The 12,537-nt window shown below is 34.7% G+C and overlaps 2 protein-coding genes across 2 annotated transcripts in view; both read right to left on the bottom strand.

The window, feature by feature from the left end:
- Window positions 1–71: 71 nt before the first annotated feature.
- LOC117112604 (cytochrome b-245 heavy chain-like) lies at window positions 72–7,161 on the bottom strand. The gene is made up of 5 exons (XM_033255713.1): window positions 7,107–7,161; window positions 5,717–5,832; window positions 4,504–4,584; window positions 581–707; window positions 72–450 (listed from the first exon to the last, which is right to left on the bottom strand). The coding sequence occupies exons 2-5, from the start codon at window positions 5,797–5,799 to the stop codon at window positions 337–339; spliced, it is 405 nt and encodes a 134-aa protein (XP_033111604.1). The 5' UTR covers window positions 5,800–5,832; window positions 7,107–7,161; the 3' UTR covers window positions 72–336.
- Window positions 7,162–7,164: 3 nt separating this feature from the next.
- Window positions 7,165–12,537, bottom strand: part of LOC117112941 (cytochrome b-245 heavy chain-like) — a gene marked incomplete at its 3' end in the record, with an annotated part of 6,357 nt that continues 984 nt past the window's right edge. Inside the window, exons 2-3 of the mRNA XM_033256163.1 lie at window positions 7,689–7,808; window positions 7,165–7,329 (exon numbers count right to left, since the gene is read on the bottom strand). Of these exons, the coding sequence (XP_033112054.1) occupies window positions 7,165–7,329; window positions 7,689–7,808 (285 nt within the window). The remainder of the gene's footprint in view (window positions 7,330–7,688; window positions 7,809–12,537) is intronic.

Raw genomic sequence — 12,537 nt, 5'->3', positions numbered from 1 at the left:
GGTGTTTATATGTCGACAGATCTTTATACGAGCATGCACACTTCTAACTACGAATTGGCTTATTGGGAGAAATGAAAAGTATGTTAGTAATTTGATAACTACCAACAGGTCACATGATTATCAACTGAACATATCTTAATCATATAACTTCTCATATGAATGCAAGATATATTTACCAATTCTAATGTCCTAATTAGAATTTTAGCATTTGGATTTGATTTGTCAAATGAATACTGTACATTTTCTCTTTTCAATAATAAGATATGAATGCCTTGAACACTAAATCATCAGAATCCAGCAATTTTGTAGCACAAGAACTAATATTAATACCGAGCTTCAGAATTGCAATTCACTTACTTCTGTGATCGTAACAGTTTGAACACTACGACAAAATCTGATAACCTGTTCCAAAAAGTAAATAATCAATGGTGCTATCACCCATTTCCAACTCTGTAGAAAAATGCAAACAAAAGAACAAAAGAGTATAATTTAGTATTATTATAACTGTCATGGGCACTTGTTCAAAACAATTTTAAAATATTTCTGCTCACTGAAATGAAATGATGCATTCCTACATTACCTTCAGTTCACCACCAGCAAACATTGGTGCATTTTTACAGTCATCCATTGTTGACCAACTATCTGGATAATCTGCACATTTCTTTGGGTTGTGGTCTTCAACATTTGTTTGATGGCGTACAATCCCTCTGCAATGATAAAACAGCATTTATAATGTTACAGACGGCGAGAAGAAAATGCAAAACAAAGATGGTAGTCACTGCATTGGATGGAAATTGTCATCTTTATTCAATGACAAAAAAAAAACATCAATGACAAAAAAAAAAAAAATATTAATATTCGTATTCATTTGAAACTTTTATTTTCTTCCTTTGAATTAAGCTATGTTCACATCAAGCCAAGACAGAAAATCATGAGTTGTTATGCTTTTTGAACACTGCATTCCCATCGCGCACGGAACACGGTTGTTCGGGTTAAGTATGTATGCGTTTGATTAATTCCAACCAACCAAGCTTGTTGCTGATTGATCCAAGAAAAAAAGAAAAAGAAAAATTGCAAATGGCTCTTAGATCCATCGCTCCAGATCCAAAGTCCGGATTGGAAATCGTACGAATTTACTTTGTATGGTCCTATTTTTTACCACTAAACCTGTTTTTCACGATCTTTTTCTCCAGACTCCAGGCTCGATGTGAACGTAGCTTTAATCAGATACAATATACAGATAATAGGAAGAAGGCAGATTTAAATTAAAATCTTGTGATGGGCCAGCCAAAACAAAGCAAGTGCAGCCAGAATACAGACAAGACGAAAAAATCAAGATACAGTACAAGAAAAAAAATGACAAAAACAAAGGACAAAATTCTGACTGAGAAGACGAATTTGTGTCTTTTCAATGAGAATTGGTATTACATAGTTAAATCAACAGCAGGCATACAAAAATATGTCTCAATACACAAAGATGAAGCATGGAAGAACGGCAGGAAATGAAATAAGGTCTATTCGGTTTGGACACAATGCCAAGAGGGGATACACACATAAAGAATGCATGCACAAATTACCCCACTAACCAAAACAAATTTATAGCGCTTCCTACAGTTGCCAAGACATATGCAAAACAAATTCATCTTCATCCTTAAAAAAAATGTGTTTTGTAATAGAAGGCGAGTACAGTACAGAACAAAGAAAATATAAGTATGATATTAATAGATATTACCATATTATTATGATTACTATTTATTACTGTATTATATTACATTACTGTATTAACTTACAATGGAACTTGTAGTGAAACTGAAATTAACATTGTACAAGTGAAAATGTAAATATACAGTGAAACTGTATTAAAGTGAAACAGAAAGTGAAACCGAACTTACATTAAAAGCTCATTCATCCTAGGTATTAGTGAAACTCAAATTACAGTATAATTTCACTGAAAGTACAATTAATACCCTCAAAAGTAAGTACAGCTTTACTATACACCATTTTATTGATCTATTTTGAAACAGTGCTATCAATGTCTCAAATTTACGCAGGGGGGATCCAACAGCCTAGCCTAATTTCGTTTTTCCAGACACTTATCTTCTGTTGAGTACTTCGACAACCAAAAACACTGCAGGTTTTATGTGCCCCTATTTTCCTTGTTTTTTGATTTAGCATTTTGTTTTCAAAGACTAGCTTTGTGCACCAGTCACAGAGCACAGATAAACACTGGTAACTACGTAGAGCGAAATGTCTAGTCACCACCCCACCTCCCCCTGGCAGTTGCCAGGACATACAGTTCGTCTGTAGTGGAAACCTATGGGGTGTCAATCAAACTTACCTGACCAATGAAAACAGAGTAAAAAATACACACTTTTTCACAAACATGCATGTTGTCCCGCAAATGCGAGTGTTTGCGTACGTTCATGCCGTCATTTTGTGGGACCTTTATGCACTGTAGTAGTATTAACCCTCTTGATCCCAACTTCGACTCCAGTAGAAATGGATTTGAAGTTGAGGCTACCCAACTTCAACCGCAGTTGAAAGTTACTAACAAAAAAATAGGCTGTTTTCAAATTGCTGTTCTGTGTATATTCTGGCTCCAAACCTTTCGAAACTTTTGTACACATGTGTCAAGCTTGTTTGTTTCGGAAATTTTCAAAAAACTGAAATTGTGCTTTGTAAAAATTTTTTGAAATCTTGATTTGAAAACTTAAATAATTTCAAATTTTCATCAGAATGGCTGCACAGGATGTTTATTATACAGGTGAGAGAGCAATCAAATTATATTTAGATTTTTAAAGCTATGAAGACAAATTTTGCAGTGCGATAGTTTGGCATGCCTATCAGCAGTGATGACGGCGGTGATGATGATGTTGAGTATGGGCCTAGGCCTAGATTGGAATGGAAAGATTGTACAATAATGAATAATTATGCATTTTTGGGCAAGTAACCATGTCTATTGTGAATGCTTCTATTTTTTTTATATTATTAAATGGCTAATTGTTCATTTTTTCACAATTTTTTGCCGATGATTTATAGGCATTTTTCTATTATTATTTATTGTTAGTAATTTTTTTTTTTACACATGCTTTTCACCTAGAAAAAAATCCAAAAATTATGAATTATACATCAAGTGAAAGCTCATTATTTAAGGAACATTTGTTTCGAAACATTCTTTTGTAAAAATTACAGAAAGTTATACAAAACATTGTTCAGAAAGGTGTAAACTTAAAAATGCATTAAAAAATTGTTACACTAAAAGAATCTGGGAATCAAGGGTTTCCACTGCAAAAAGAATCCAGGATCAAAAGGGATACAGCCCCATACAACTCACATGCAACTTTTAAGATAATCAACATATGACATTGAATATGTTATTTCCAGTAAAATCAACATATTAATTTTACACTGCAAGATATAAATATATATATACAGTACCTTAATTAACTGAACAGTTTTGTTCCTTTGCCATTTTTTAAATTCCCTGTATGCAATATCCTTGACATTTGCCATTGTTAACTCTTGCGTAAAATTTAAACATCCTTTAAGTGCGGTTTAATAATTTCCATTTGAATATAAGATATGTTTCACAATAACAATGTGAAGGAAAAATCCTTATAGGAAAATAGAGGCTTAATATTTAAGTGTTGTAGTAGTTGAATGGTTTGTTATACTACAGTATAATCCCCGTAAAATCAACATTTTACACTGCTGGAAAACATAAATATATTTTACAACTTCAGGGGAAAAATTGTTCACAATATTTAGTTCCTTCAGCATTTTCTGTGAAGTTCTGGGTATGTAATTGCCTTTCAATTTGCTACTCTTCACTATAAAACTATTGAGGTAAACTTCCTTTTACTTTGTTTAGTAATTCCCATTTGAATATAAAGGAAGCAATGTTTCAAGGTTAGGATTACAAATCAGATCCTTATTTAGATAAAAAGAAGATCAATATTTAAGTGATGTGATTGTATTGTGAAAAAAAGTGATCATAGTACAGTAGTTTAATAGTTTCGTTTTTGGGGGAGCTATCAGACTTCCTTTTTTTGTTCCTCTATCTTTTGTTCAAACAAACAAAACCAAGCGCAGTGACACACATACCATAACAAATATATTTTACATACTACAACCTGGTACACCATTTCAAATTAATTTTTGGTAATCAAAATAAATTTATTCTCTACAACCTGTACACTATAGTCTTTCAAAATTTATGATTATGGCACTCTCAGACTTAAGTTTAGATATAATTTTTTATTTATCCCGTTAAAGGGTTAGGGAGGGGCGGCTGAGCCCCACATTGGATCCACCACTGCAGTGGTAAGAGTTTTCCCCTAATTAATTTTGATGTGTACATACTGATATATATTATATTATTTTTTATATTAATTATTGAATATAAAAACTGCAGAGCTGGGCATTAACTAAAATCCTTGATAATATAATGAGAAATGAATAATTACTTTTCTAATATCTTTGAAATGATCTCTATATACTTACTCAGCTCCATGGGCAATTAGGAAACCATAGTAGATGATAAAGAGGTGATGTGTGAACCAAAATGTCTCAAAATAATAACGCCTAAAAACAAACACAAGAAAAATAATTACATTGTACTGTTGAAAGTAAATTATATTACCATACTTTATTATTAATTAGGTACTGTATTAATAACAACATTTCCTTGGTCAATGAACACACAGGGTTCTTCCCTGCGCATACTAAACTTACTCGTATTTTACCCTCGTAGTAGTAGATTAAGTTACAGAGTCCATCTAATCCTGAAGACATACAGTGATGGCACCAGCACGGACAGGGAGTGTCTGGACCCCCTGTCGTCCAACAGCACAACGAGGTCATCGGAACAAAAACTTTTAAAAATTATAATTTGCCTATCCAAATAAAGTTAATTTGATTGCCAATCCCTAATATTGTTGTTCTAATAGCAAAATTTGGACCACAATAAGCCATAAAAACTTTCCCAGTCAACCCCACCAGGGATTTTTTTTATTCAGGAAATGCCCCACTATCAACAAACACCCCTTTTTTATAAACGCCCCATCTAGCCCACCGTCTGACATGTCGGACCCTTGTCGGCAAATTTCCGAATTTTTAAAGAATTTATTTGTAAATCAGTGAAAACAGGATTGTTTTGATTTTGTTGGATGTTGATAATCCTTTTGATCTTTTTTGGGGGGTTTAAACCCCCTATATATTAGATTGGGTAGCAGTCCCACATATAGGGAAGAGAAACACAAGGTAGGGCGTGGGTTTCAAAATACTGTACATCAAGATGCTCCTGCAGAATCATTTCCCAATTTACACTTACCATACTTATTTGAATAAATGCCCCACTATTAACAAACACCCCCTTTTTATAAACGCCCCATCTAGGGTCTCATGTAAAATAAACGCCTCTCTAAATGACCGTAAAAAAATCTAATGGAATTCACACCATTCTCAACACCTTCTATTAATGTTCTACTCCAGCAGAACTACATTTTCTGTATTTGAGTATAAACTTTATCCAATGTAACAAAAACAAATTAAATGCCTCCTCGAATAAACACCCCCTCAAAAGCCCTTCTCAACAATGAACGCCCTAGGGTGTTTATTCGAAAAAAATACAGGTACTATGGTATCTGAGTATACATTCAGGTAAAGTGCCTATGTAAACAGGACTTTACAATGTTGACAAAATGATAATACAAACCTAATGAATTCAGTTGAGGAAGTATACATAAGCAACAGAGCCATTGTGATGAAGATGCCAGTCCAGCCAGCCACACGCTGCATGACCTGTTGAATGACGCCTAGACCATACGTAGTCTGCAAAATGTAGCAAGCGACAACAAAAACAGTTGCACATTACAATTCTTTTCAACACCACACACAAATTGTGACTATATTTGTGATTTACTGTAGCAAACAAAATGGTAGTTTATCATTCTTGAGGAAATATAAAAATATTATTCCTTGAAAAAACACGGCAGACTCATTCCACTTTCCTTACCCCATCCCTTCCTTGTTTAAGTCTGGTTTAGCACACACCTTAGTCTAACAATAAATTTCCACAGCATAGCTCTGTATATGTGGCAAAGACAAGCCAAACTAGTCATTTGTCGCAAATCATGTTTCAGAGATAATGGCCAAAACATGTTGGAATGTCAAAATGTTTGAGATCTATATTATTGCACTAAACTAACTTTTATATATCCATACATCATGCTATGCTGTTATTTTCCTCATTTTCAATGTTAAAACAAATTTTTATAACGATTTGGTGATTGTTTCTACCTGAGAAATGCTTTTGTTAACTTTGAAGGTTGATTCTCATATATTGTTCTTTAATCCGCTGTCTGTTTAAACTCCTGTAACTTCATAAAGAAATGTCGGATTTAAATGATTCTTTTACCATTTTATAGCTCTCCTTTTACTTCTTAACTCTGTATTAATACCTAAAAATCTATTTTAACAAGGAGTGACTGGTTTGGCTTGACTTTGCCACATATTACATGGGGTAAGTGATGACAGTACAGTAATCCTAAAATTAGACCTATTTTTAAACATTTAATAACAAATAAAAAGCTGCTGACCAACCATGTGTCATTTATTATTGATTGTCAATGGTTACAGACCAATCAAGCCCAAAATTTTCATGGACAGTATTCCTGGTCTCTCTCTTAACAGTGAATTCAGCACAGAGACAAACACACTTGTTACTACAGAACATTTACATCTAACCACATATGGTATCCATACTCATAAGAGGAGGAAAAAAGGTGGACACAGTGACTACACATGGATATAGCAGTGTGAGCACCCTTGGACACAAATTCCACAACCATTCCATAGGAAGCCAAATGCAGTCATGCCACATGCACTGGCGTACATAGGATTAAAGTGGGTTTTTATGAGGTAAGGTGGAGTGAATGGAATATTGAGGGTGCTTGCAAGGGAAATGAGTGAATTTTAACGACCTGAATGTAATTTTTTTGGTCATCAAATTTTAAAGTGAGGAAGGGATAGGCCCCCAATGTTCCTCCTAAGATATATGCTACTAGCCACATGTTTCCATTAGCAACATTATGATATCCACCTACCTCAGAGGGGTTCTGTACAGGATTAACCCATGTATCTGGTTGTTCATAAGGCAAAAAACTTCTGAATATCTGTCTCTGGGTGTACGCGGGAATTGAATAAGTTTTCAAAGTTAAAGTAATGTGCGTTGATGTGGCCGAGAGTAAAGAGGATAATGACGTAAGCCAATGTCTTATGAAAAACTAGGTTTTTGTCCAGCAATCGACGAACACTTCGTTTACAACACTGTAGAGAAAGACAAAATAAATGAAAAGATCATGGGTTGAAGAAATTCATCTTGTTCCTATAATGTATATACCTGCCAACTTTGCAATGCGTGAGATAAAAATAAAAAAGAAATTTGAATGTAGCACCCTCCATGTAAAAATCACAAAATAGAGCGCCCTCTATGTTATTATTAAAAAACAAAAATTGAGATCAAACTGCTACGGTAGTTGCTAAATACAACGTGTTCAGCCTAGGGGGCGTGGCTTGTATGGTGACACATTCTGCATGTATAATTCCTGTCTACAGTACTTAAAAACATCACACATACACCGTTTATTGGAAATACAAGATGCTGTCAATAAAAAATCAATACTTACTGCTTTGGTTTCCACTGAACTTCTGAAGAATGAAATTAGATTCCTACAAACTGGAAACAGTATCAACATGCTGTTGAGATTAAGGCAGGCTGCACAAGCTTTGGCAAAAGGTAACGATTTCTGAGAGGTAAAAAACTTTTTTTAATTCACAAATGCCAAAGATTGCCAATAGAATGTTATAAAGTATCAAGTTTTTAAAAAAAGTAGTTTCTCGTCCTAATACCCTGTATTTTGAAAAAAAGTAGAATGAGGGATTTTTTTTTTTTTTTTTTTTTTACTCCAAGATGGCAAATCCAAGATGGTTGATGGGAAACAGTTACTACTTTCTCAGTTTTACCAAGTAGACACACTGAAAGCAAATAAAAGAAGCACTGGACATGATTCATACCATGTGTATCCCCCAACCATGAATGATCGAGAGAGGAATTTTACTGTTGTGAGTTTTTTGTACCTTTTGTAAAATAAAATAAATTTTTTTTTAAATTTGGTGAGGCAAAGAAAATACACAAATCAATGGTGATGTTGGTAGTCTATGAGTGGATAAACCGACAAATTGCCTATTCTTTCGCATACATGAGAACACCCCTCGAAAAATAATAGAACAGTCGACTCCTGGATGTGTGGAGATGAGAAACTAGTATTTTTTTTTATTTGGCCTTAATGTTTAAAATAATATTCTTGCGTTTTTCATACAGTAAAGTTAAGTTTGAGCTTAATGCAGATTCGCAAAAAACATTTGGAACATTTCTCTTTTGCAGTGAGTACATACTTTACATGAGACCCTATGACAAGGCAAAAGAACTAGGGTTTACATTTTTGACTGACTAGGGGTTTGGGGAGGAGACACATATTTTACCAAGGATTCTAAAATATTTGTGTAATGTTTGAATAGACTACTTTTTAAGCCAGTGATGGATTCAAGAAGGGGAGGGGGAGGGGCTAACCAGACCCCTGTCCCCTAAATAATGGAGAAATAAAAGGAAAATTATAATTAAATTTAGGTCTGAAAATGCCATTTCATAAAATTTCCTTTCTAAACCCCCTATGTATTTGTGGAAGTTCCTTCTTTATGGGGATTGTTGAGGAATGACTGGGAATAAAGCGGTTTGGCGCAGCTTTCCTAACCTTGAGGTCGGGGTTTCAATCTCTCGCTGTGCATTTCACTTGTGTCCTGAGCAAGACACTTTATCTGCATTGCTTCTCTCCACTCAGGAGTATAAATGGGTACCTGGTGGGGTTGCCTGCTCCTGCACTGATTACCAGCAGCAACACTTAGCACGTGGACCCAGTGACCAGGGAAAGGAACTGCGCTTTATAACCACAAGGAAGAGGCACATTATAAATGCCCATACCAGTATCAGTACCAGAATGAGCCAAGGCCTATAAAAAATGACAACAGGATTCTAAATTCCAAATGTCACTCTGCTAGAGCAACTACAACTACCTGTATTAATACTGTACATTAGATAATATTGATTGATAACAATAGTTACAGAAGTGATGTTTTGCCCTACTGTACCTTACATGATATCGTACACTAAAAATATAAAATAATACACTACAGTATGTCGATTCAATGATTTATAATGATCCATAACCTCCGAACAATTATCTTCCTTCTTCTTTTCTGTTGACAATTTTATCACACTTCAAGCAACGATGACAAAAACAATAAAATCACCAATTTCGCAGCGTCTTGCTTTTTTGTTTCTGGTTCCGTATGTGTTATTATTCCAAATAAATGTCACTTTACAAAGGTGTTGTAACATCAACTTTTTATTGAAGGTATTTGAACAGGGCCTCAGAAGTGGGGGCATAGGTGCTGATGGAGGCACCCTGTGTGGTCTAGGGGCAGAATCTGTGTTGGGGTTTGGGTACAGGGGTTCATGTAGTTAGATGCCTAATTCAAACGATCACAGATATAATAACAGAGAGAGAAAATAATGTCACCAGCAGGGACAAAGAGCATAGGCCTTTACCCCTCCCCAGTGCATTTAAAAGATGTTATGAATTATAAAATGAGTTTTATAGCCTATGTAGAAATCAATCTGGTTTAAGTAATTTCATTCTCACTGGTAGTGTCTACTACAAAAGCATTGAAAATTGATTTTAATTATGTGTATTATTTCTTGATCTCAATAAGCCTATTGATACCGTAGATCATAATCTTTTTTAATACAGAAATTACATACTGTACTATAGACCGAATTAGTTACCAAAGATGACATCATCACATTTCAACCAAGTGGGTATGGTTTTGTCAACAAACCACAAAGAGCTATGCTAATGCATTGAGCAGAGTTGAAAGTGGTGTTTATTAAATTGTCTAAAATGTAATGAAGATAGCATAAAAGATAGTTTTTATAAAAACGTATACATTTTAATGATTCATAGATTGATTTGATTTACATTTCCATTCAGACTAATCATACGAAGTGTTTTGAGAGGCCTTCTATAGTTTAGAGATTATCAATTAAATAGGAAACAAATTGTGACAGTTAATAGTACTGTACTGTAGGCAGTCTGAATATGTACTGTAAACATATTGTGGAGTACATTTCAAGGTTCAACCATTGGCCTTTTGAAGTTTTTATACATTATAATTTACTTTATTATATTGATAGAACTGGAGCTTCTGAGGGCTTCAACCCCTGGACACTTTCTGAATGGTGCTGGGCAAATTACGGGCCCTCCTCCCATTACGCTCTCTTATTTGGTGGATGTCTGGGCTCAGCAACGGAAACGAAAACCATTATTTCCTGAAAAAATTGCCTTAGCACTGTGGGCTTCAGGCAATTTTTTCAGGAAATAATGGCTCCTAAGTCTTCTATATCCTAAAGTGTAAGAAATTACTATAGTTGCTTTATAAGTCAGTTGTGATGTCAATCACCTTTTCTATAACTGCTGGTTGTAGAGCTGTTGCTTGTAATCATAAATCAAATGGTTGCATTAGCTGCACGTATGAGAATGATTTGTTAGTAGTACGCGCACCGACACTCTTCACACAGTTCTTCGCAATAATGGCTCCTAAGGCTTCCATTTCCTAGTGTACAAAATTACATGACTAAGTGTATAATTGATTTATAAGTCAGTTGTGAAGTCCATACTTTTTTATGGTCCTTTAATCAAACTTGTTGGTTGTAGAGGGTTGCTATACATATAAAATAATCATATCAGTTCTGCTTGTGGTGACCGATTGCTCAGTGAAAAATACAAGCACATTAACTGTGCGTGTTCATTTGATGCAGGTATTGAGAATGATTTGTTAGTACTAGTACGTGCACTGACACTCTTCAAGCAGCTCTTTGCAAGTACGAAGAAGATGGATAAATTGATTGTAGTTGATAAAGTTTATTAGGTAGGCCTATGCCTAACCTCCTAGTTAGAGCATTTATTTAATAGATTAAAATGTACTGTAAACATTATTACAAATTATTTCAACATTAGAGAGGTTTCGCATGTGAACGAATATGTGTACACATACGTTTAGCTATCTGTAACGGTGTGTAGCCATGCTGTGCTTTTTGCAGTGACAGCGAAATTTAGAGAAGGGCGGCCTATGTAGCCTAGGCTATTTCGTTTTCTTCTCTCATCATGCTTCTCAATATCAGATTTTAGCATGGCCTAAAGTTTCGATATGTAAGGTTTTGGAAATTGGAAGTGGTAGCCGAATAATCCTTCCCTTGTGGCCCAGAAGAGTTGATTATTTTGTCACCCAAAAATGCCTGGCTACTACAGTATAAAAGCTAGGCCTAGGCCTACAGGAAAATCCTGACACCACCAAGCACCAACATTTTTTAATACCCCAAAATCGTAACTTACTGTAGACCTTCAAAAGTCACAAAAATGGCATGTATGTATTTAAAGATACATTTATTTTTTAAACTTACTGTAAAATGTGAAAAAAAAAACAAAACGAAAATCGTACTAGATATCCAAAATTACATGTAGTGAGCGAGATATGCAGATAGCAAACCGGCGTATGATGTCATAAATTATGACGTATACATCACGCTGTACATGCTGTATGCATTCGTATGCAAAACCTCTCTACTGCCTTATTTTTCAGTTCCTTTAAAAGCCAATCACCTTGTCATCTCATAACCATTGTCTTTCTCGGCCTTGCCTAGGAAGGTCTAGGCTTCATTCGTTTACCAGCATCTGTAGAGTGAGATTTGTTAAGTTTGTTTTGTGCATTCATAGACTGGACTAGCAACGAAATATTCATTGCGATATAAAACCTCCACAGTGTTGAGCTTTTTGCACGAGACACAAAAAATCGGAGGATCAATTAGGGATAGGAAAATCAGTGCAAATGAAAGTGATGACCAAACTTATTCTGCCATGCTGTAAAGTAATTTAATTGCACATATGATACCTCAAAAACTAGCTCAAATTTGGGTGGTAAATCACTAGGAAAATACTGTAGGTGCGCAAAATTGTAACTATTGCATATATAAATTTGTCATAGATTACTAGATCAAAGAATAATTTTCGGCAAAATCTGTGCAGAAATCAAGCATTATTTTCCAAAATGCACAGCAGATTTATATGCCTAAATTTTGCACGGAGGATATATTCCCTGCAAAGGCCTTAATACTTTACAGTCTGGTTAAAATGTGCAACCAATAATTCTTTAAAAAATTTTTTAAGGTTCGATGAACAAAGCAATTTCTTATTTTGTAGATAATAAACTTTTTATGATTTCAGCAATATTGCAGTAATACAGTATTACTAGGTCTGAGATGGAACACTGTCTTACCCCATATTGCAGTAACAGTTGGTTCTGGCCTTTCCATACAGAATGTTGTAAGATTCCCGCAATATTGCAAACAAACCTCTGTCTGAA

The sequence above is a fragment of the Anneissia japonica genome, unplaced genomic scaffold (assembly GCF_011630105.1).
Source record: "Anneissia japonica isolate Jap-2015-1 unplaced genomic scaffold, ASM1163010v1 scaffold284795_len787576_cov167, whole genome shotgun sequence".
NCBI lineage: Eukaryota > Metazoa > Echinodermata > Crinoidea > Comatulida > Comatulidae > Anneissia > Anneissia japonica.
This window is presented reverse-complemented; position numbering and strand designations above follow the sequence as displayed.

Bases quoted from the DNA above. Each gene is read 5' to 3' on its own strand.
- LOC117112604 (XM_033255713.1), bottom strand. From the start codon at position 5,799: ATGCAGCGTGTGGCTGGCTGGACTGGCATCTTCATCACAATGGCTCTG. The intron at 708-4,503 runs GTAAGTATATAG...TTATCATTGCAG, and splicing joins CTAATTGCCCATGGAGCTGA to AGGGATTGTACGCCATCAAA. The intron at 451-580 runs GTAATGTAGGAA...ATTTTTCTACAG, and splicing joins TTGCTGGTGGTGAACTGAAG to AGTTGGAAATGGGTGATAGC.